Source organism: Schistocerca gregaria, chromosome X, assembly GCF_023897955.1.
Source record: "Schistocerca gregaria isolate iqSchGreg1 chromosome X, iqSchGreg1.2, whole genome shotgun sequence".
NCBI lineage: Eukaryota > Metazoa > Arthropoda > Insecta > Orthoptera > Acrididae > Schistocerca > Schistocerca gregaria.
Genome location: NC_064931.1, coordinates 671,700,984 through 671,723,000, shown reverse-complemented (window position 1 = coordinate 671,723,000; position 22,017 = coordinate 671,700,984). Strand labels below are relative to the sequence as shown.

The 22,017-nt window shown below is 42.4% G+C and overlaps 1 protein-coding gene across 3 annotated transcripts in view; it reads left to right on the top strand.

Moving 5' to 3' along the window:
* LOC126299189 (uncharacterized) overlaps positions 1-22,017 on the top strand; it is a 508,703-nt gene that overhangs the window by 320,113 nt on the left and 166,573 nt on the right. For all 3 annotated transcript variants that reach the window (XM_049990966.1, XM_049990965.1, XM_049990967.1), the window contains exon 3: positions 4,492-4,599. In XM_049990966.1, the coding sequence (XP_049846923.1) occupies positions 4,492-4,599 (108 nt within the window). The remainder of the gene's footprint in view (positions 1-4,491; positions 4,600-22,017) is intronic.

Below are 22,017 nucleotides of genomic sequence, written 5' to 3'. Positions count from 1 at the left end.
TGGCGAAAAGTAATGCTTCAGAATTTTTTATGTGAGGCCTCTTAAAGCTTTTCAAATAAAACATAAGTTATTCATATTGTACTTCTTAATTCTTCATTTTTACATGTTTATCTCTCAACATAGTCACCTGGTGACGAACACATTTCTCCCAACAAGAGACTAGTTTGCTTTTATCTTCATTATAAATGGGTTGACTTTGTTGATGTAGGCACAACCTTACCTCTGCGAGCACCGCTTCATCGCTATCTATCAAATTAAAGTCCTCGAAGGCGCTATTTAAATTTTGGGAACAGATAAAAATCGGTTGGGGTCCAAGTCGGGACTGTATGTAAGATGATCGATGACAGTGAACACAGGCGCCGGACTGCCGCGGATGTCGCAGACCTCGTGTGTGGTCTGGCATTATCATGCTGAAATAGAGTATGCTCCAAGTGTGGACGAACTCTTCGAATTCAAAACTCGATTACGGTAAGCTGTTCCTCAAGCACCGACGTTGTTATGTTACACATAGCCGTGTTACGCTACAATTCCGAGCCCTCCAACAGCAGAGGGTTGCAACTTACGTCAGCGAAACCGGGAAGTCGACGGAGTGAAATACATGCCATGTAATACCCGATCACACAGTGAGAACAGAATTTAAAAAATCGGATGCATTACTGTTCAGCAGGCCCTCGTAAGAGCAGCGAAGCTTTCCCGATTTGGTGGATTCTTAGAAGCCAGTTCACGCGTATCCATCACTTAAGGCAGATCCGAATGATGATCCGATTCATACTAATGAAAAACAATGTCATGTGTCGTAGTTAGACAGTGTGTCAGGTCACTCACTATCAAGGGAAGAAAAAGGAAGGAAAATTGGGTTTAATGTCGACATCGAAGTCATTAGGGAGGGAGCATAAGTTCGGATGGTATCAAAGATGGAAAAGAAATCGGCCGTGTTTTTTCAAAGGAACCATCCCGGCATTTGCCTGGAGCGATTTAGGGAAATCGCGAAAAACCTAAGTCTGGATGGCCGGACGCGGATTTGAATTGTCGTCCTCCAGAATGCAATTCCAGTGTGGTAACCACTACGCCAACTCGTGTGGTCACTAGCAAGGCGAGCGTGCTGTTGTAAAATGATTACTCTCATCTACAGTGTGCTAAATCTTACCAAAGACGGACTGGATATTTGTGAAATTTTATCTGTAAAACACGTTTCCATAGATAAACAATTTGAGAAAAATCGGAGCGTTCATTCAGCTGATCTCTATTTTGTAACAGCTTTAACCCTGAGATATTTTACTCTAGTCAAGCGGTGGACAGTGCGCTGTTGGCCTTGTCCTCGCCTGCCTCGTAATAAAGTGACTCCTTCCTGGTGGTCGGTGCGCGCCACGGCAGATGTTCCACCGTTTACATCTACTTCTACATTTAAACTCCAGAAGACACTTTATGGTACGTGACGGAGGATAGTTATTGTACCACGGTCACCTCCCCTTATCTGTTACACTTGTGAATGGTGAGTGGGAAAAACGATTGTTGGGAACAATTTGTATGAGCTAGAATGTCTCTAATTTTACCTTCATGGTCTTTACGTGGGATTTCCTTATGATGAAGCAATATCTTGTTGAAAAGTCCGCTCACGGAATCTTAACTGTAAACCACACCGTGATACTCAACGCCTCTCTTATAACGTCTGCCAACAGAGTTGGGTGAGGCTCTTCGTTATGTCCTTGCTCTTGCTAAACGAACCTGCATGGAAATGCTCTGTTTTCTACTGTAGATCTTCTCTATTTCTTCTGTTAACCCTTTCTAGTACGGATCCAGGCTGATAAGCAATATTCAGATATCTGTTGAACGAGACTTCTATAAGCTACCTCCTTTTGAGTAGATTGCGCTTTCTAAGGAGGACCTTCGAATCAGTCTCAATTTGGCATCTGCCTTTCCTGCAATTCGTTCTGTGTGGTCGATCCTCTTTAAATGGCTCAGTAAGTGTACTCCCTGATATTTAATGGATGTCACTGCTTCCAGTGCTGGCTTGACTATGGTGTTATCGCACAGTAAGGGGTATTTCAGATTAACTGTACGAAATACTTTACATATGTTATAATGAAGATCAACTGCCAATCATTGCACTAAGCCCAAATATCCTGCATAGCTTCCTGCATTTCGCTGCAATTTTCTGGTGTTGCTGCTTCTCTGTTTACAACAGCATCATTCACGAAAGCCATCATGGAAATTCCGACGTAATCCACTGGGGCGTTTATATATACTGTCGAGAATAATGGTCCCATAACACTCGAAGATTTCTCTCCGTTAAGAATGATGTTTTGTGTTCTATTTGATAGGAACTCTTCATTTCAATAACACATCTGATCTGTTAACCCCTACACTCGTATTTTATTCATTAAGCGACAGTGCAGAACTATACTGAACGCCTGCCGGAGGTCAAGTAGCGCGTCATCAACCAGGGCGCTGGTATCTGCTGCCCTCTGGGTCTCACGGATGAATAAAGCGAGCTGAGTTTCAGACTGCTGTTGTTTCTGCAATTTATGTTGATTAGTACAGAAGAGATTTTCGGTCTCCAGAAAGGACGTACACGAGCACAAAACGTGTTCTAAAATTCTACAACAGACTGACGTCACTGATATAGATATATAGTTCTCTGCGTCTGATAGAGGATCCTTTTTGAAAACTGTAATGACCTGCCTCTTTTTTTCCAATCATTAGGAGAGTTTCGCTCCTCAAGGGACCCTCGGTACACTGCTGCTAGAAGAGGAGTTTGTTCTTTCGCATACTCTATATAGAATCGTATCGGTATCCCATCATGCCCCTTTGCATTTCCTCCTTTGAGGATTTCTCTACGTATCCATTGCTGTTGATCCTCATCTGTCCACTTCAAAATAATAGACAACTGAGTTCAGCGTCTATCCGGAGCAACAGTCTGCCACATTGGGTTTTTAACTGGTTTCTTGTAAACATTATAATTTGTTATCTTCAGTGCGGATCACCTCGAGTTAAGATGACTTATGGAACAGAAGGATTAGATGAGAAGTCTAAAGTCTCATCGAATACATGTGCACTAAATACAGAATAGCTTCTCAGGTGGACAAATGGGAAAGGAAACCGGCAGTTGTCTACTCAAAGCAAACAACCCGGCACCAATCTATAGTGGTTTAGTGAAATCATGGGGAACATAAATCAGAATGGCCGGACGAGGATTTGAACATGGCCCTCTCGGATAAGAGCCGACTGTATGAATCACTCCGTCACCTCCCTCTGTAAATTTATCTAATGAACATGCAGATGAAAGATGTATTTAATATCAAGCAGAACTGAAAAGAGAAAATTACATGGAATAAATCTGTATAGATACTGGCACCATTCTTTACATCCGTTTTTCAGCAAAGAACTTGTTAAATGAATCAAATATTTTCTGGACTTTATTAGGCTATGGTAGTGCATCTTGTTGATAACGTAACATTAAATGTTATTCAACCCGATTGTAGTTTTTAATGCAATATTGGGAAAATTGAAGATGTAGTTGTCGCTGTCTTCAGTCCCAAGACTGGTGCGATGCGTAACGCTATGCTGTTCTACCCTGTGCAGGTCTCTTCATCTCCGAATAACTTCTGCAACCTACATCCATTTGAATCTTCTTGCTGTATTCATCCCTTGGTCTCCTCTACAATTTCCACTCACCACATTTCCTTTCATTAACAAACTGACGATTCTGTCAAGCCACATGATGTGTTCTATCAACCAATCTCTTCTTATAGTCAAGTTGTGCTATAAATTTCTTTTTTTGCCAGTTCGATTCAGTATCTCTTCATTAGTTACTCTATCTCACTATCTCCAGCATTTGTCTGTAGGACCACGTTTCATACGTCTTCTTGTGTGACGATACAAGGTAGCCCTTCAGAAAAGACTTCCTAACACTTGAATTTATGTTCGATATCAACAAATTCCTCTTTTTCACAAATGATTTTCATGTTATAGCCAGTCTTCATTTTATATCTTGTCTACTTAGGCTAGCTTCGGTTATATTGCCGCCCGAATAGAAAAACTGTACTACCTTTCATGTTTCTTTTCCTTCATCATAGCTTTATTTAATTCGACTACATTCCGTTAACCTTGTTTCATTTTCGTTTATGTTCATCTTATAATCTCTTTGCAAGACAGTATCCATTCCATCAACTGATTTTCCAAGTCTTTAGCTGTCTCTCACAGACGGACAATGCTATCAGCAAACCACAAAGTTTAGATTTCTTCTTCTTGATCTCCAATTACACCTCGAAATTTATCGTTGGTTTCGTGTTCAATGTACATATTGAATAACATCTAGAATTGGCTAAAAACGTGCTTCATTCACTTCTCAAGCAGTTTCCCTTTCATAAGAAGCACTTAGCACCTTTAATGGACTTCACTTCTGAAATAGTTTTGACGGGCAGTAAGCGATATTCTGTTTCAAACCAGTATCAGATACTGATCCCGCGCTTGGTTTTCTTTGTGTTGCAGATGAGTACACCAAGATAACGACGCCGCGGCAGGATGTGCTGTTCAAGAAGGGCTACCTGGGCCGCGCAAGGCCAGCCCCAGAGGTCGCCGAAGACGCCGCCGCCAAAGGTAAGTGTGCTTCTTCCAGGCTTTACTTAACTGCAGTGAAAGAAGAGGGCGCTCCTCTGCATTTATGGGCGGTCTGTTTTAAGATATATGGGCTCCTTTTACAAACCCCGTTGAGTAAAGGTACCTTCTTTCTACTTGTACTTTGGACCGTCGTCGCACCGTCAAGACGTGGCTTCCATTATAACCAATAACAATAGCTCCCATACGTACTAACAGCCGCGAGGCAATGTTTACAGGATTTTCCGCGCACACTACTAGGAGGCTACAGTTTCTTGACTACCAGAAAATATTAATTTATCGAACTTTCTATCGGACCTTCATAGCCGCCGGCTGATTCTACTTTTACTCAAGACCACTCTGCAATCTCGTAAAACAAGAAGTCCTGTAACAACAGTTAATATGAAAAAGTCTATTCAGTTATGAATAAAGGGATAAAATGATCTAATATTTCAAGTTTTATTTAATTACTGGCGTAATACTTACAAGTTTTAGGCATTTGTCATAATTTCAGTTACAATACGTAGGAAAAGTGTTCACATTTTCGATTTTTCTCTTTATAAAGCAGCAGAAACTAATATGATGGGTGATCAAAAAGTTTCCGTTTGAGAGCGTTACTGCGGCGAATATACACTGAAGCGCCACAGAAACTGGTGTAGGCATGCGTATTCAAATGCAGAGATACGTAAACAGAATACGGCGCTGCGGTCAGCAGCGCATATATGAGACAATAAGTATCTGGCGCAGTTGTTAGATCGGTTAGTACTGCTACTATGGCAGGTTATCAATATTTAAGTGAGTTTTAATATGGTGTTATAGTAGGCGCACGAGCGATGGGACGCAGCATCTCCGGGACAGCTATGGAGTGGGGATTTTCCCGTACGACCATTTCACGGGTGTAAAATGAATATCAGAAATCCGGTGAAACATCGAATCTCCGACATGTCTGCGGCCGGAGAAATATCCTGCAAGAACGGGACCAGCGACGACTGAAGAGAATTGTTAAGCGTGAGAAGTGCTACCCTTCCGCAAATTGATGAAGATTTCAGCGCTGGGCTATTAACAAGCGTCAGCACGCCAACCATTCAACGAAACATCATCGATATGGGCTTTCGGAGACGCAGGTCCACTCGTGTACGCTTGATGACTGCACGACACGAAGCCTGGGCCCGTCAACACCTACACTGGACTATTGATGACTGGAAACATTTGCCAGGCCTGAGGAGACTCGTTTCAGATTTTATCGAGCGGATGTACGTGTACGGGTATGGAGACAACCTCATGAACCCTGCATGTCAGCAGGGGACTGTTCAAGCTTCTGGAGGCTCTGTAAAGGTGTGGGGCATGTGAAGTTAGAGTGATATGGGACCACTGATTGTCTAGATACGGCTGTGACAGGTGACACGTACGAAAGTATGCTGTCTGAACACGTGCATTCATACATGTCCATTGTGCATTCCGACGGATTTTGGCAATTCCAGTAGGAAAATGCGACACCCCACACTTCCAGAATTACTACAGAGTGGCTTAAGGAACGCTCCTCTTCGTTTAAGTACTTCCGCTGGCCGCCAAAGTCCCCAGACATGAACGTTGTTGAGTATATCTGTGATGCCTTGCAAAGTGCTGTTCAGAAGAGATCTCCACCCTCTCGTACTCTTACGGATTTATGGACAGCCGTGCAGGATTCATGGTGTCATTTCCCTCCAACAATTCTTCAAACATTAGTCTAGTCCATGCCACGTCGTGTTGCGGCACTTCTGCATGTTCGCGGGGGCCCTACACGGTATTAGGCAGGTGTACCAATTTCTTTGGCTCTTCAGTGTACAACGTAGCGCGACTCCGATGCGGGTATATAAGCATCGACATGTAGATAAGGGATTAGTGTGGCATTCGTGTCTTCCCTACGCAGTTCTTTTAGTAGAGCTGCTGCGCCTTCTAAGAGTTCTGCCAATGAATTGTAGTCTTTGGTTTGCTCTCCCCATAACATTATCTATGTGATCGTTCCAATTTAGGTTATTTGTAATTGCAATCACTAAGTACACTCCTGGAAATGCAAAAAAGAACACATTGACACCGGTGTGTCAGACCAACCATACTTGCTCCGGACACTGCGAGAGGGCTGTACAAGCAATGAATACACGCACGGCACAGCGGACACACCAGGAACCGCGGTGTTGGCCGTCGAATGGCGCTAGCTGCGCAGCATTTGTGCACCGCCGCCGTCAGTGTCAGCCAGTTTGCCGTGGCATACGGAGCTCCATCGCAGTCTTCAACACTGGTAGCATGCCGCGCAGTGTGGACGTGAACCGTATGTGCAGTTGACGGACTTTGAGCGAGGGCGTATAGTGGGCATGCGGGAGGCCGGGTGGACGTACCGCCGAATTGCTCAACACGTGGGACGTGAGGTCTCCACAGTACATCGATGTTGTCGCCAGTGGTCGGAGGAAGGTGCACGTGCCCGTCGACCTGGGACCGGACCGCAGCGACGCACGGATGCACGCCAAGACCGTAGGATCCTACGCAGTGCCGTAGGGGACCGCACCGCCACTTCCCACCAAATTAGGGACACTGTTGCTGCTGGGGTATCGGCGAGGATCATTCGCAACCGTCTCCATGAAGCTGGGCTACGGTCCCGCACACCGTTAGGCCGTCTTCCGCTCACGCCCCAACATCGTGCAGCCCGCCTCCAGTGGTGTCGCGACAGGCGTGAATGGAGGGACGAATGGAGACGTGTCGTCTTCAGCGATGAGAGTCGCTTCTGCCTTGTTGCCAATGATGGTCGTATGCGTGTTTGGCGCCGTGCAGGTGAGCGCCACAATCAGGACTGCATACGACCGAGGCACACAGGGCCAACACCCGGCATCATGGTGTGGGGAGCGATCTCCTACACTGGCCGTACACCTCTGGTGATCGTCGAGGGGACACTGAATAGTGCACGGTACATCCAAACCGTCATCGAACCCATCGTTCTACCATTCCTAGACCGGCAAGGGAACTTGCTGTTCCAACAGGACAATGCACGCCCGCATGTATCCCGTGCCACCCAACGTGCTCTAGAAGGTGTAAGTCAACTACCCTGGCCAGCAAGATCTCCGGATCTGTCCCCCATTGAGCATGTTTGGTACTGGATGAAGCGTCGTCTCACGCGGTGTGCACGTCCAGCACGAACGCTGGTCCAACTGAGGCGTCAGGTTGAAATGGCATGGCAAGCCGTTCCACAGGACTACATCCAGCATCTCTACGATCGTCTCCATGGGAGAATAGCAGCCTGCATTGCTGCGAAAGGTGGATATACACTGTACTAGTGCCGACATTGTGCATGCTCTGTTGCCTGTGTCTATGTGCCTGTGGTTCTGTCAGTGTGATCATGTGATGTATCTGACCCCAGGAATGTGTTAATAAAGTTTCCCCTTCCTGGGACAATGAATTCACGGTGTTCTTATTTCAATTTCCAGGAGTGTACTTCTGTTTTATTCGATGATTTTCCGTCTATTACTACGAATTGTGACCTTTCTGACAGGAAACCACAAATCCAGTCTCACAACTGAGGCGAGACTCCATAGGCACCAGTTTAGTTAGAAGACGCTTGTGAGGAACGGTGTCGAAAGCCTTCTGGAAATATAAAAAAAAAAATCAATTTGACATGCTGTACGGTAACGTAAATTTCGTTACGTGATATACATCCTGCTGTTGTTTTAATGGCCAACTGTGTATATGTCGCCCACAAGCGTTCTCGTCTGAGGAAGGGTAATGTCAGGAGAACATTCACTGTTGCTTTGTTGCCTAAGTGAACTGAGACGACTTCTGTCTATAGTGATGGAATTCTGTGTGAGTCGTATGTGTGGTTTCCATCTGATGGACGATAATGTAGGACCTCGCAGGGCCGGCCTGGTGGACGAATAACTGCAGTATGAAGGCACTGAGCGCCTACATTGGCGAACTAACTTTTTGCACTCAGAGCGACTGAATATCCGCCCGGAGACATGCGTCCGCATCACCGCCACAATGGACCTCCGTTGACACCCAGAGAGCGGTTATCTAGCGAAGGGGACGTAATGCCGTAATGCTGTAGTAAGGGGAGCCGCTGTGAATCCCGTATTTTCGTTCGAGAGAACCACGTTATGTATGTCACAGTAAGAGGCACGCCATAAACGCCGAGTGTCACAAATGGTTTGTTTTCTGGTATACCTTGTATCTGCATTATTGTGTCGCATTTCTCATTGTTAAAGGGTGACTTTTACGGTAGACATTATCGCCGTATTTCATACTGCTTTATAAATTTAGAAGATTTCTAAGTTATAGACATGAGTCCTCTAAGGATGTTGTCTCTTAGCGCAGCGGATAGTAGTGAATTCACAAGTGTCGCGTTTAAGCTTTGTTGTAATCTATATTTTACTTTTACGGGAATTTTATGGTACTTCAATTTCTTCTTCCAAATCATATGCTAAGCAAACATAGGGCATTTGCATTATTTATATATGATAAAACCTACGCACTTCGTGGTAAGTTTCTTTAGTGGTAAGAATTGATTTACAATAGTTACAAATTGCCACGGCGACTTAATTTTTTATCTCCCGTATTCCATCGACCATCGTCCATCGTTGATAGTTGATTTTCTGAGGCCATGAGTAGAATCTACGAACATGACGCTTTTAGGTACTAAGTCTGGATTTACCAAAATAATAAAATACAGATGGACTGTTGCAGGAATTCAATTTGTGCCGTAAAAACATAGAGATTCTTGGCACTTGAAATAATTGAATGTTATTTATAGTAAGCAAACGAGGCAGCGGTTATACACGACATAGATCTCTTCACATCTCTATAGTAAACACAAGCAGCAGCATTTACACTAATTAAGCATTATTTTATGACCGCTAACATTATAACTCTCTGGTTTACCTCTGGGGCCGGAAACAGGTGCAATCAATCGCGGCATAGCTTTTCGAAATCCTAAGTACATGGCCGAAGGCAAACATCGCCTGACGCCCAGGCATATGCCACGTTATCTCTGTGCATTATGAAAAGCTGGTTAGGGCTGATGATTGATGACAAACCTTGTGTGTGGGACACCATAGAAAACAGATGAATTTGGAATTCGTTGGAAAACGTCATGTACGGTGACGTGGCAGTTGTATGGCACACAGCTGCGGCCTTTGTCAAACTCGACTACCGACGTGCTGCCATCTCACCAGGCACCTCATTTTTAATATTTTAAGATCTAATTATGATGCTTCTCAAACCACGACGTTCGTAACTGAATATGCATGTGGTAAATAAATGGTACACGAGAAGAATATCTGTTGCGGAGGCTTAAACCTTTTCCAGCATTGTAGTATGGCGATTGTGTCACAGACTGACACTTATTTTGTTTTACAAAATGGTCGTGAATGATTCGTGGACGACCAATACCTCATTCTTCAGTAGCTGTCTCACGATAATTAGTATTTTTAAAAATATAGTATTGACCATATAAACATCCCACGAGGTTCACCATTTCTAGGATACGCATTTATAGTTGCCGTAATGTCACAATCCGACCTTAGTCGTAGCTCAAAGATTTATAGATCATCAGCTTTACCAATTTTCTACATATCGAGTAACCCATGTTGGTGTTACTGTCGCCAGTAACATAATTTTTACCTTCGTCACGTGCCTTCCATGTGACATGGGTACGCTCATTCCCACATCACATAGGTGGTGATAATGTTACACGTACTTAATGCAGGGTGCAAAACGTAAGGACGAAAGTAACTTTTGCATTGTGTCTCACTGCCAAGTAACATAGCTTGATGGAACTTGGACTATACATAGAAAGAGCTATTACAGTTCATTACAGAAGATAACAAGGAATACGTAGTGAGAGGAACAGAATTGACACTTTTATTCACAGACAATAATTACACTGAAATCACCGCGATTTATGATAGTCCCTGGGCATTGCAAAATTCGGGACATGGTTCTTCATCGGATGAGTGATCATCACGCACAGCTACTCATTTTATTCAACGTGCTCCCATGGTGGCCACAGCGTTGGTAATTTCTTTTGGTAGGGCGCTTAATTCCTTCACCAGCGTAATTGACAACTTTTTGATAGTCGTTGATGCATGTAGAACTGTTGCTATATGTCTGTGCAACGCATACCACACGTGCTCGATACAACTTAGGTCGGGCGAACTGGCAGGCCAATCCATTTGCTTAATATTCTCTCGTTCCAAGAGCTGCTCCACCGGCGTCGTTCGATGTGGTCGCGCGTTGTCATTCATAAAAATGAAGTCACACCCAAATGCACCCTTGAAATTACGCACCTGGAGAAGGTGTATAGCGTCACAATTACACAGCCTAGTGAGTGAACCGTGTTCAAAAATGTGAAGGCAATACGCCCATGCAAAATTATGCCTTCCCACGCCGTAATATCTGGACCACCAACATGAGATGGTAAACAAAGCTGGACGTACACACATACGGCGAGAAGTGAGAAGAAATATTGCATCCAGGAACATTGTCGAACATGATCGTTTTGGTGATCCAGGCTTTATGGTGGGGGTGACAATGTTGCCTGCACGTACTGACCTCCAAATCTTTGAACAAGGTTCACTCTCCAGTCAGAATTTGTGTGACTCTGCAATCCTTCTCCATGTGCGTCATTTCAAGGGTGCATTCGGGTCGGACTTCATGTATATGAATGACAATCCGCGACCGCATCGAACGGCACAGGGGGAGGAGCTCTTGGAACGAAAGGATATTCGAAGAATGTACTGGCCTGCCCGTTCCCACGGCTTAAACCACATCAAAAACGTGTATAGTACATTGGGGAGTCGTATTACAGCATGTCCATATGCATCAGCGACCATCCTCCAGTAGTCAGGCTGCGTTGGTGGAGGAATAAATCGCCCCGCCACAAGAACTTCTTAGCAACCTTATGAACAGCGTGGGAGCATGTTGCAGAGTATGCATTGCCGTTCGTGGAGAACACACACCCTATTAAGAACCATGTCCCGCATTTATTCATGTCCAGGGTACCATCATAAATCGTGGTGATTTCATTGTAATTATTGTCGTTGAATAAAGGTGTCATTTCTGTTTGCCTAATTGCGTGTTCCTTTCAGTTACCTTCTGTGCTACACTGTAGCAGTTACGTACTGTACTGTAGCAGTCATGTATGGTCCATGTTTCATCGAGCTATGTTACTTGGCAGTGGCACATCTTGCGGAAGTTACTTTCATCCTTAAGTTTTGCCTATCACTTGTATAAGTGCGAATGCGGAAAAAAGGAGACCAAAAAAACAAAAATTACAACATGTAATTGCTTCTTTATTACCACAGGTTTTCGTCCTCTGATTACCTTTAGGTACCTTGTATACCTAGGGAGGCAACACATGAAATGCATTTCGTATTAAATGGTCAAAATAATGGTTGTGGTGTGCAAGCTCATGAAAACTCATATAATAAGATGCCATAGACTCACTTGAGATATTTTAAATAACTTATATGGGGGTTTAAAACCTATTATATCAAATAGTAGTAACTCCATCATTACTCGGTGAAAATAAAAGTACGACATATTAAGTAATGGGACTGACTGTATCCATACATGTAACGAAATACTTCAATAAAATGCTTTTGTACAGTGCTATCTGTTGTCAAATAGCAAAATATATTACACTGTGAGTAAAAAATGAGCGGAACATCGTTGAATTTCTTTCTAAATATCCAGTCTGGTTCCAACATTTGTGTAGTGGTCACAGAACACAAAAATATTAGTAATGCAAGCACCATGTTACAGCTCGGAAACAGAACGACAGTAGTGCTCCATTTGTCCTGGCAGTGAACGCTGAACACGAGAAAATAAGGCACGAAAATCTGTAATTTTTATTCAAAATAGGCGATTTAAAGGACAATATTTTTCATTTATTCTTTGTGTGTGAGCCAAGTAGCCGTCTAATAAAGTGCTTGCCTGGATACGGAAAGATTTTTGTGTCCTTGTAAAATTTCAATCGGAAACTAAGGTTAACTTCTCATAGCTGCGGTTCAGCGTCATCTAAAATATTTTAAATGTCGTTGTGTTTACCTATTGAGTGTAAAATTAATTATTTGTAAAACTCAATACTGCAATTTCTACCGTGTGGCCATTATCAAGTGGAGATACTCTCACTTTAGCTCATGTGAAAACCTAAAAGTCGTCAAACATGACATGACACTGAAACTAGTTTCATCGTATTATGTTCCCTATGCGATTTCGTGTGTATATTGCTCTTTTTAAACTGCATTGCAAGTATGTTGCTCGTATGCTGCTTCATTTTTGTTCGCATCCATTATATTGTTGGGAGTAAACGATTCCATATTTCTTTTTATTTCATATGAAACGGAACGGTTTTGTCACATGGTGTTCAGTGGACCCGTGTACTTTTCGTCCTACCTATGAATCGGTGTGTGAACTGCTCGATTTAAATGTGTTTTTATTATACTTTGTTTTTCTTTGCATCCATTTTTATATTTTCTCGCATTTAGCAGAGAATTGGTCACTAATACTACAAATCATACTCCATGGCAAGAAACGACACGGTTCCGTAAATCTTCCATAAAAACTATCCAATAGAGTGCGAACCATATGAGTAAATCTTCATATGCAAGGTTTATTGTCATATAACAGCTGGGAACTTAATCATTTACCGCTTTACAAGAGAATGAAAGAAAAGATTTAAACAGAGATATACAGGCTACTATAATATTAGCCGACTTGTGCTTCATCTTCAATGGCGCTATCATAGACATTGCACTTCTACAGCTCTTACTGCTATAACTTCACATGAGAAACACGGAAAGAGACTTTGATGTAAATCCCGACGTCCAGCGCTTTTAACTTGATGATTCGATCGTAGTAGTGGGAAAACCATGAGGGACGTAAAGTTGAGAATGCTTATGTATCAAGACAGTTTACTGGTCGTTACTAACTGTCTACTTTATACAGAAACACGCAACAGATTGTGTTGAAATTTCTCTAAGGTATGCTATTAGTACATATTTTAACCTGTCTGAACCAATCTAAAGTCCAATTATGTCTAGAAGCTAACATGGCGGATTGTAAGGTTTTTCATGGTAAAACCAATGTGGAGAGTATGGAAAAATCTTATCTAAATATTTTTAATGACAATAAATCTGAGAAGAGAAAGACACTATACATCTCTATCAGCAATCGACGTGCATAGGACATGAAAGATAGAAAAAAAATATACACACAGTTTCAGTAAACAGATGTACAGGTGAACTTTACCAACATGTGGAATGTTAACAACACTTCATTTCTGGAGTATATCCTCGAGAAGTAATGAGACATTTAACAAAGATATTTTAGTGTTTTTAATAGAACTTGCATTCTCCTCCACTACTAGGTGCTCCAAGTCAGTGTTATCGCCAGCGTAGTGACTGATATGAGATCATCGTTGCTACCTACGATTGGGCAGTTCCAGGCGTTCCATGGGCTTCTATACCATTTTCATAGTCACAGAGGGAGTTTTCTCTACATCTCTGTCTTCTGCACATTACTGTTGCTTCCCACCGATGGCTACGTACCTTGTCTGGCTATCTTAGGCATGTATATACACTGAAGAGCCAAAGAAACTGGTAAACCTGCCTAATATCGTGTAGGGTCCCCGCGAGAGTTTTTGCAAATCTTGACCCAAATATTAATGGGTCAACATTTGTAAAACTTTAATTCTTCTCTCTCAAACCCCACCCTGTGGGTAGAGAGGGAGAGTTTAATTTTAGCTAATCAAAATTTACGAAGTAAATAAGTATTTTTTATTTATCCGTAACCATTTTCCACGCAAAAATGAGAACATGGACTTTCTTGAATTACAGCGCCACCTACCAAGAATCAAAACAAATGTTTAAGACAAAATGTACGTAGTTTTTTTTAAAGTAGAATCTGATTCTGCAATGAAAAATGGGGTTCCCATTTGAAATTTTAAAGTTGCCTCCCGCCCCACCCCCAGGTGGCTGGGGTGGCGGGCTAATTTTAGCACCAGCAGATGTCCCCCTCGAAAATAATCAGCTTTGGATTCTACACATTTGTTCGTGTGATGCTTATTTTTCGAGTTATTCTGGTTTGTCAACTTAAAATTTACATCCTGTATTATCCGACTCTTCCTGGAAAGTGCTCTCTCGAGATTTCAATACTAAACAACTCTTTGCTGCACAATGCCTCTTTTGTAACGAGTTTGTTGAGCATAGAATAAATTTCGTTATTTTCGTCCATGTTCACAAGATTTTTTGTCCTTAGACTACCGTTGTCGGTCAGAAATGACCATCTTCAGATCTGCAGTAAAACACGGGAAATGCAATACAAATAGTGGACAGATTAAATCTTAAAACAATAAAATATGTCATAATGAATAATTATTACTTTTTTGGATGTGGCAACATGCGCTTAAACTTCGTTGAGCATCTGGTTAACGCTCTCGTGCCGACCATACAACCCCGTAACTTCGTTGAATATTCTCTATCTCTTCTATCATTTCAGATTGTTGAACAATACTCAAGAATCGGTGGAACAAGTGTCTTGTAAGGCACTTCTTTAACTGGTTCCTATGAATTTCCGTCTCCCGTCTGGTTGTCCTACTATTTGCTTTGTGTGGTCATTCCACATAAGGTCGCTCCGGATAGATACTCCTAGATACTTTACGGTTGTTACTGTTTCCAGCAATTTATCATCAGCAGTCTTTTTTTACAGCAGTGGATTTCTTTTCCTATGTACGTGCAACATGTTACATTTGTGTACGTTCAGTGCAACTGCCAGTCCCTGCACCGTTCATCAATCGTCTGTAGTCCCTTCTGCAAATCTTTACTGTCTTCTGGCGTAGCTACCGACTTATAGACAACCGCATCACCTGCGGATAGCCTTGGAGATTTTCCAACGCATCCTACCAGATTATTTACATACACTATAAATAGTAACTGTCTTGTAAGACTTCCTTCGGAAAAACCCGAAATTAGCTTTACATTTGTCGGTTTTGTTCCATGTTGAGTCTTTCTGTTCCTTCTGCAGTATAATTTGAATTTAAAATTCTCCTGATTGCTTTTCATACCCTCTTTTGTATTTCTTGAGTGTCTCTCTTACTGTTTAAAATGAGAATCTTAGCCCCATAAAGACACTCTAACTTTGATGACCGCGTAGTGTCTCAGTTTCGTGTAAAATTTATAGCTCAGCTCATCAGTTCAGTAAATTGGTAGGTTAAAGAAGACGAAAGCCAGGATATTCAACCAACCAAGGACACTATACGTACAGTTTGAGGACGAATGAACTACAGATAGTCTATCGTTAGTCAGCACATAGCGGCTGACCATAAGTAATATGAAGAAGAACGTTGTTAACGTTCTGTCGGCAGTGAGACCACTTTAACAATCGCCTGAAGGCTTTCAAAGAACTGATTCCAGATGACCCATTGAGGATTTATACCCGCTTTCGCGAATGCGAGTAAATTTTATTAGTTACTTACACTGAAGCATCTTAAAACAATATTCTGAGGGCTTGTAACACTCATGAACACCATTCATTTCTGAAAAAGTACGAATACGCCGTCTACACATGTGCACGAGGAGATAACCAGAGATGAAGTGACAGAGAGCTAAGAAGAAAAAAAGGCATTAAGCGTCACTAATGAGTCTCTTCAAAAAGAAAGGTGTAACACTATTCTGTACGCTTGTGTAGTGACTTCAGCGACAAGTAATAAACAGTTACCATATATAATATTGGCAATTATTCATTTAAAAAAGTTATTAATTGAGAAGGATTCACAAATATAATCATACCAAAGTAAAAAGTCATTGCAGAGGAAGTGTCAGAAGTACAAACAACTTCGCTACGCAACCAATCAATGTCGCTTCTACAAAATGTGTATCAAATGTGAGGAACTAGGAGACACTAACGCATGTTATATAAGAGAAAGAAACAAAAGCTAACTGTCTAAACAGTCCAGACGTACATCTCCTGAAAGGCTGGCAACAATAAATAGCCTCTAATCAAAAACTGCAGCAAACTGGCAGCCGAAGAACTAGATAGAAATACAGCTATGAGGGCAACTGATACATGCTTAACTAAACAATAGCGTAACTCAGGGTGAATAAGGCCAAATGGCAGATGCTGAATGGCGCTATCGTCAAGAGAGTTCAGTCACCTGAATTAATAAAGGGAAGACTGTCGAGGAACAGTGAGGAGATGCCGACTAAAATTTAGGAAAGACGTCACTTTTAAACAAACTAGTGAACTTACTTCTTAAAAGCAAAACAGTGGTGGGAATAGGAACTTCGACAGACGCGGTGGTCAAAATCTTAGCTGTGTTCGAAGAGGAAGTCGTGTTACTCAATAAAACGGAAAATAGTTGGGAATATCAGTATAGGGATAAAAATATGGATTCAGCCAGCCAGTGAGTGATCTAATGAACGACCTGGATTTTTGTTAACTAGATGCAAAATAAATATTTATTTTGGTAATAGAAATTCAACTTCAGGACTCTGAATACTGAGAAACCGGATACATTTTAAAACAGACGAAATGGGAACCTCGTTCTCTGTCGCTCAGACGTCACGCTCCGGCCGGGTTTTGAGTGACGGGGCCCAGCTGTTAATGCCACTAAATGTTGCATGGACATGATGTAATCCGAGCTTGGAAAATAAATATATTCTCATGCACCAATAGAAGTAGTCTGTAGATAACAAGTTCTAGGAACAAGTGTTATTACAATTGAAAATAATGGGGGGATTCACGCACTCGTGCTGTTTATCTCAAGTACGTAGAATGCTCAGCTAACGGCGAAAAATATTAATGGTTAGGCCTCCGTAGGCGCTGTCTATCTGAATAAAAATCTTTTGATTCATAAACTGCATCATACTGTAAAACGAAGTAACAATTATTTGAAAAAAAGAGCAGCGTTTCAAGCGATTTGCAGGGATTCTCTTCGAAATGACAGCAGTCTCATCGCAACTAAGAGGTCCGTTGTGCTATGACTTAAACGTAGGCACTTGTTTTAAAAATCTCGTTTAATATTAAAATATGACGCTGCTTAATATTCAAGCGGTTTTATTCAAGAACGTGGAGTAGGTCTAACAGCCTGTGTTTAACCCCTATGACTGTTTCTTGCCAGTGATTGAATGTCAAGCCCGTCTCGGAGAATTCTACAACAGCTGACAATAAGGGAAATTATTTAGTAGTTGGAAGGGATACTGTAAGACCGCTTTGTGATGAAAGTTACTGAATATTATCCCTAGTGTATGTAATCAGTGGCTGATACAGTAGTCTTGCACGTAGATGAGTAATTAACAACATTGATGAACGTTGACTCTGTATTTTGCTCTTTAAACAGACCATTGGCAAGAGCAGTGGCTTTGCCTGTTAATGGGATTGAAGGTAACAGAATCACTTTCGTACTTGTAATATTGTGTCGATGTAGAGTTTCTTTTATGAAATGATTAATAATATGATAAAGTAGCTAAAATGGTTTCTTAGACGAACAAATTGGCTGTTTCACACAGAGTACTCAATAGATGCAACAGGCCCTCATGCACTATTTCAAGAACTAAGTGATAACACGTAAGTTTACACAAAAGTGTGACGCACATTTCGAAACTGACTGCCAGCTGGCACGAAGTAATCATAAGAGGCAGAACAATAGAAAAACAAAGCACCTGGTTAAATTCTTCGCTCACGTGTGGAATGGCAACTATTTTAAAACGTACTAGTAAAAATACTCCTCAAGGTGTTTGCGGCGCAACCTACGGGGACAAGAAAACGGTCTAATTATTAGAGCAAAAATAATTTCAACGGTAAATAGGAAGCACTTAGCATCCCAGGACAGGTGGGAGTGAATGTCAGTACATCACATTCGACTAATTACACCGTCGCTAGTTACATTTTTAGTAAGAGGTCTGGGCACCGAAAGAAGTTGTGTACCGACAGAATAGGTAGCGATACGATATTGCAGTGCCTGTGTTATACCCAATTACGATGCAATGTCCCTTCAGATATGCACGCATCGTAATTGGAAATAACACAGGCACTGAAATATCGTATTTATCCGCCGACACAGGACAAGAGACTTTCAAGTAAAATGTCTTCCTTGCACGGGAATAGCCGGCCGCTGTGGCCGAGCGGTTGTAGGCGCTTCAGTCCGGAACCGCGTGGTGCTACGGTCGCAGGTTCGAATCCTGCCTCGGGCATGGATGTGTGTGATGTCCTTAGGTAGGTTAGTTTAAGTAGTTCTAAGCCTAGGCGACTGATGACCTCAGATGTTAACTCCCATAGTGCTTAGAGCCATTTGAACCATTTTTTGCACTGGAATATACATACTGAATGTAAGAGCACAGGTCGTAGACACATGGTTGGGGACATATGGAAGTTTGAGTCGGTGTGAGTCTTGCTCAGATAGTTAAATGGTAAGGCGACAGCTTGCGATAAGTGGCAAATTCGATTTCTAGTCCTGGGCGTCCGCAGCTCGTGGTCTAGTGACGCCGGTACGGTAGCTCAGCGTGTTCGGTCAGAAGGTTAGCTACCCTCTGTAACACAAAACTGCGTGAACAGACCAACGGAGAACCTAAATGGGTGTCATCGGACGTCCGCCCCGAACAAATTCTACGTAGAATATAGAACAAAATGAGATTTTAAAAAAAAAAGGTGGCTAGCGTTGATACCTCTGGATCACGGGCTCCAGGGTTCGATTCCCGGCAGGGTTGGGGATTTTCTCTGCCTGGGGACTGGGTGTTTGTGTTGTCCTCATCTTCTCATCATAATCATCATTCGTGATAGTGGTTCGATATGACTGTGTAAAACTTGGACTGTGTAAAAATTGGGACTTCGTACGGGCCCTGAGGACCGCGCAGTTGAGCGACCCACAAGCCAAACATCATCATTATCGAGCCCCGTGCGGCACAAATTTTCATTGTTGATATTCTGTTTAACTGCTGATGGTTATCCATATTCGAAACTGCGAATACATTTAATGAATAAGTAGCGTGTGCCTCCATACCATTTATGGAAATTGCTGGTGCTATACAGGAACTGAATATTATATTCTTCTTTGCCAGCGTTTAAAGGCTGTCCGCATTCTGTCTCCATTAAAAAATCAACACTGGAAAAAGTCAAGAACATTTCATTCAACAAATGATTGTGGAAACGATATTATCTGACAACAGTGAAGGCATGGGCACAATCTGGCTTCGGGAAGAAATTTTCCGAGGAAGTCGTTCTATCCGATTCACAGAGCAAATAAGCAATTATTTCAGATTATTGTTAGGTCGCACTGAGCAGTGTACGTACAGTTCTGTCAGATTGCTTCTTTATTCGACGGTACATGCAACACGTGTAGATCTTTATGAATTCCATTAATAATGCCTGGAGCTGCTTTGTGATAGGGAAAGCGTACGCAAAGTAATAATCAGGCGTCTTTCCAACTCACTAAGGCACAAACTATTCAAACACTCAAAACATTTGTGAAAACTGGAACACCAAGAAGGCCACATGAGATCTGAAATAAGCGTCACGCCACAGTTGTATTTGTTCTGGGATTAAAGTCCTGTTGAATTTCTTAAACGACATCATGTTCGCCATCGGCTGTGCTATTTATTACAATTTCCACGATTGTAATTTCAGGTGGTAAGCTGCAATCAGTATCACTACATACTCCGAGGGGCATTCAGTAAGTACTGCAACACATTTTTTCTCTGCTAATTTCGACTGAAAAAAATGCGGAAATTGTTGTTGGACTTCGTGGAATATTCCCGCTTCAGCCACTGTAGTTTCATTAAGTTCCGATAGGTGGAGGCGCTATACGTAGCCTTCAAAATGACTCCTTTAACAGAGTGCTGTCATTGAGTTTCTTATGGCGGAAAAGCAGAGCATCGCAGATATTCATAGGCGCTTGCGGAATGTCTACGGAGACCTGGCAGTAAACAAAAGCACAATGAGTCGTTGGGCAAGGCGTATGTCATCATCGCAACAATGTCGCGCAAACCTGTGCGATCTCCAGGGTACCCGCCAGCCGCACACAGCTACGGCATCTCCAATGCTGGAACATGAGTACACTTCCATTCAATCTGATCGACGGATTATGATAAAATATCTCGCTGCTCAACTGGAAGTCTCTGTTGGTAGTACTGAAACACCAGTTAGGATACTCAGAGGTGTGTTGCTACCCATGCATCCTATAGCCCGGATCTCGAATCTCCCGACTTCCATCTGTTTGGTCCAATGAAGGATGCACTACACGGGAAGCAGTGCGTGGATGATGGGGAAGTTATTGATGCAGCAAGATGTTTGCTCCAAACACGACTAGTAGAGTGGTATCATGCGGAATCGAAAAAGAGGGTTTTGTAGCCAACTGAGAAGCGAATAGTATGGCGTATTGGAATGCTGAATAAAACCAACCTACTTTCCGAAGAAATTTCTTTATTTCTTTCTTTCGCTTGCGCCTTTGTCCCTCAGTTTGCGCAGGGCGTGGTTAAATCGAATTTGGCACGTTAATGTGAAGGGTTGGCCGGATGTCCTTCCTGCCACCACCCCATTCCCCCCCCCCCCCTCCCTCCCCCTCCCAGGACTGAATCGGTGTACCCTATCTGTCTGCGTCTAGTGTAAAGCGTGAAATAGTGCGAACGTGTTTCAAATGTCTGCGATGCATGTAACTGAGGCAGAACGTGGGGACCAGCCCAGTATTCACCTAGTGGAATGTGGAAAACCGCCTAATAATCACATCCAGGTTGGCCGGCACACCGGCCCTCGTCGTTAATCCGCCGGGCGGATTCGACCCGGGGCCGGCGCTCCTACACGAGTCCAGGAAGCAGCGCGTTAGCGCTCTTGGCTAACCTGGCGACTCACTTTCGGAAGAAATGTGTTGCATTATTTATAAATTAATGTTTCTTGCTGTGTTTTTATTCTTTATGTGAAGATTAATTATAGGACATAACGTAATGATTTTGATAAGTTTGTCAGCAACTGATATACTGATTCAGGAGGGAGGCTTGTATATACAGTTCATATGTATTTTGTGCAAACTGGCTGAATTATTATGAATTAAAATTCCCCGCCGCCTTTTTTTGACTGTACGTGAAGGTTAAATACAGGCACTGCTATAGGGGTTTTGATACAGATTTCACTAATAGACAGGCTGATTCACGAGGAAGGTTATGTACATAACATGCAAGTCGTTTACCATAGACACTTAGAGATACACGTGCGAAGCCGGGGCGGATTGCTAGTGTACACTGAAGTTAGACATTCTGTTGACAAAAAGGATACGTGTTTCATAATACATCAACGAAAAATGTGGATGGGGAATTAACATAAATTACTCAAGTGCTGATTAGGTTTATGACAATGAAAAAAATTGCCTATGATTACTGACAATGAGAATTCATCACCATGAAAAGGCACCGC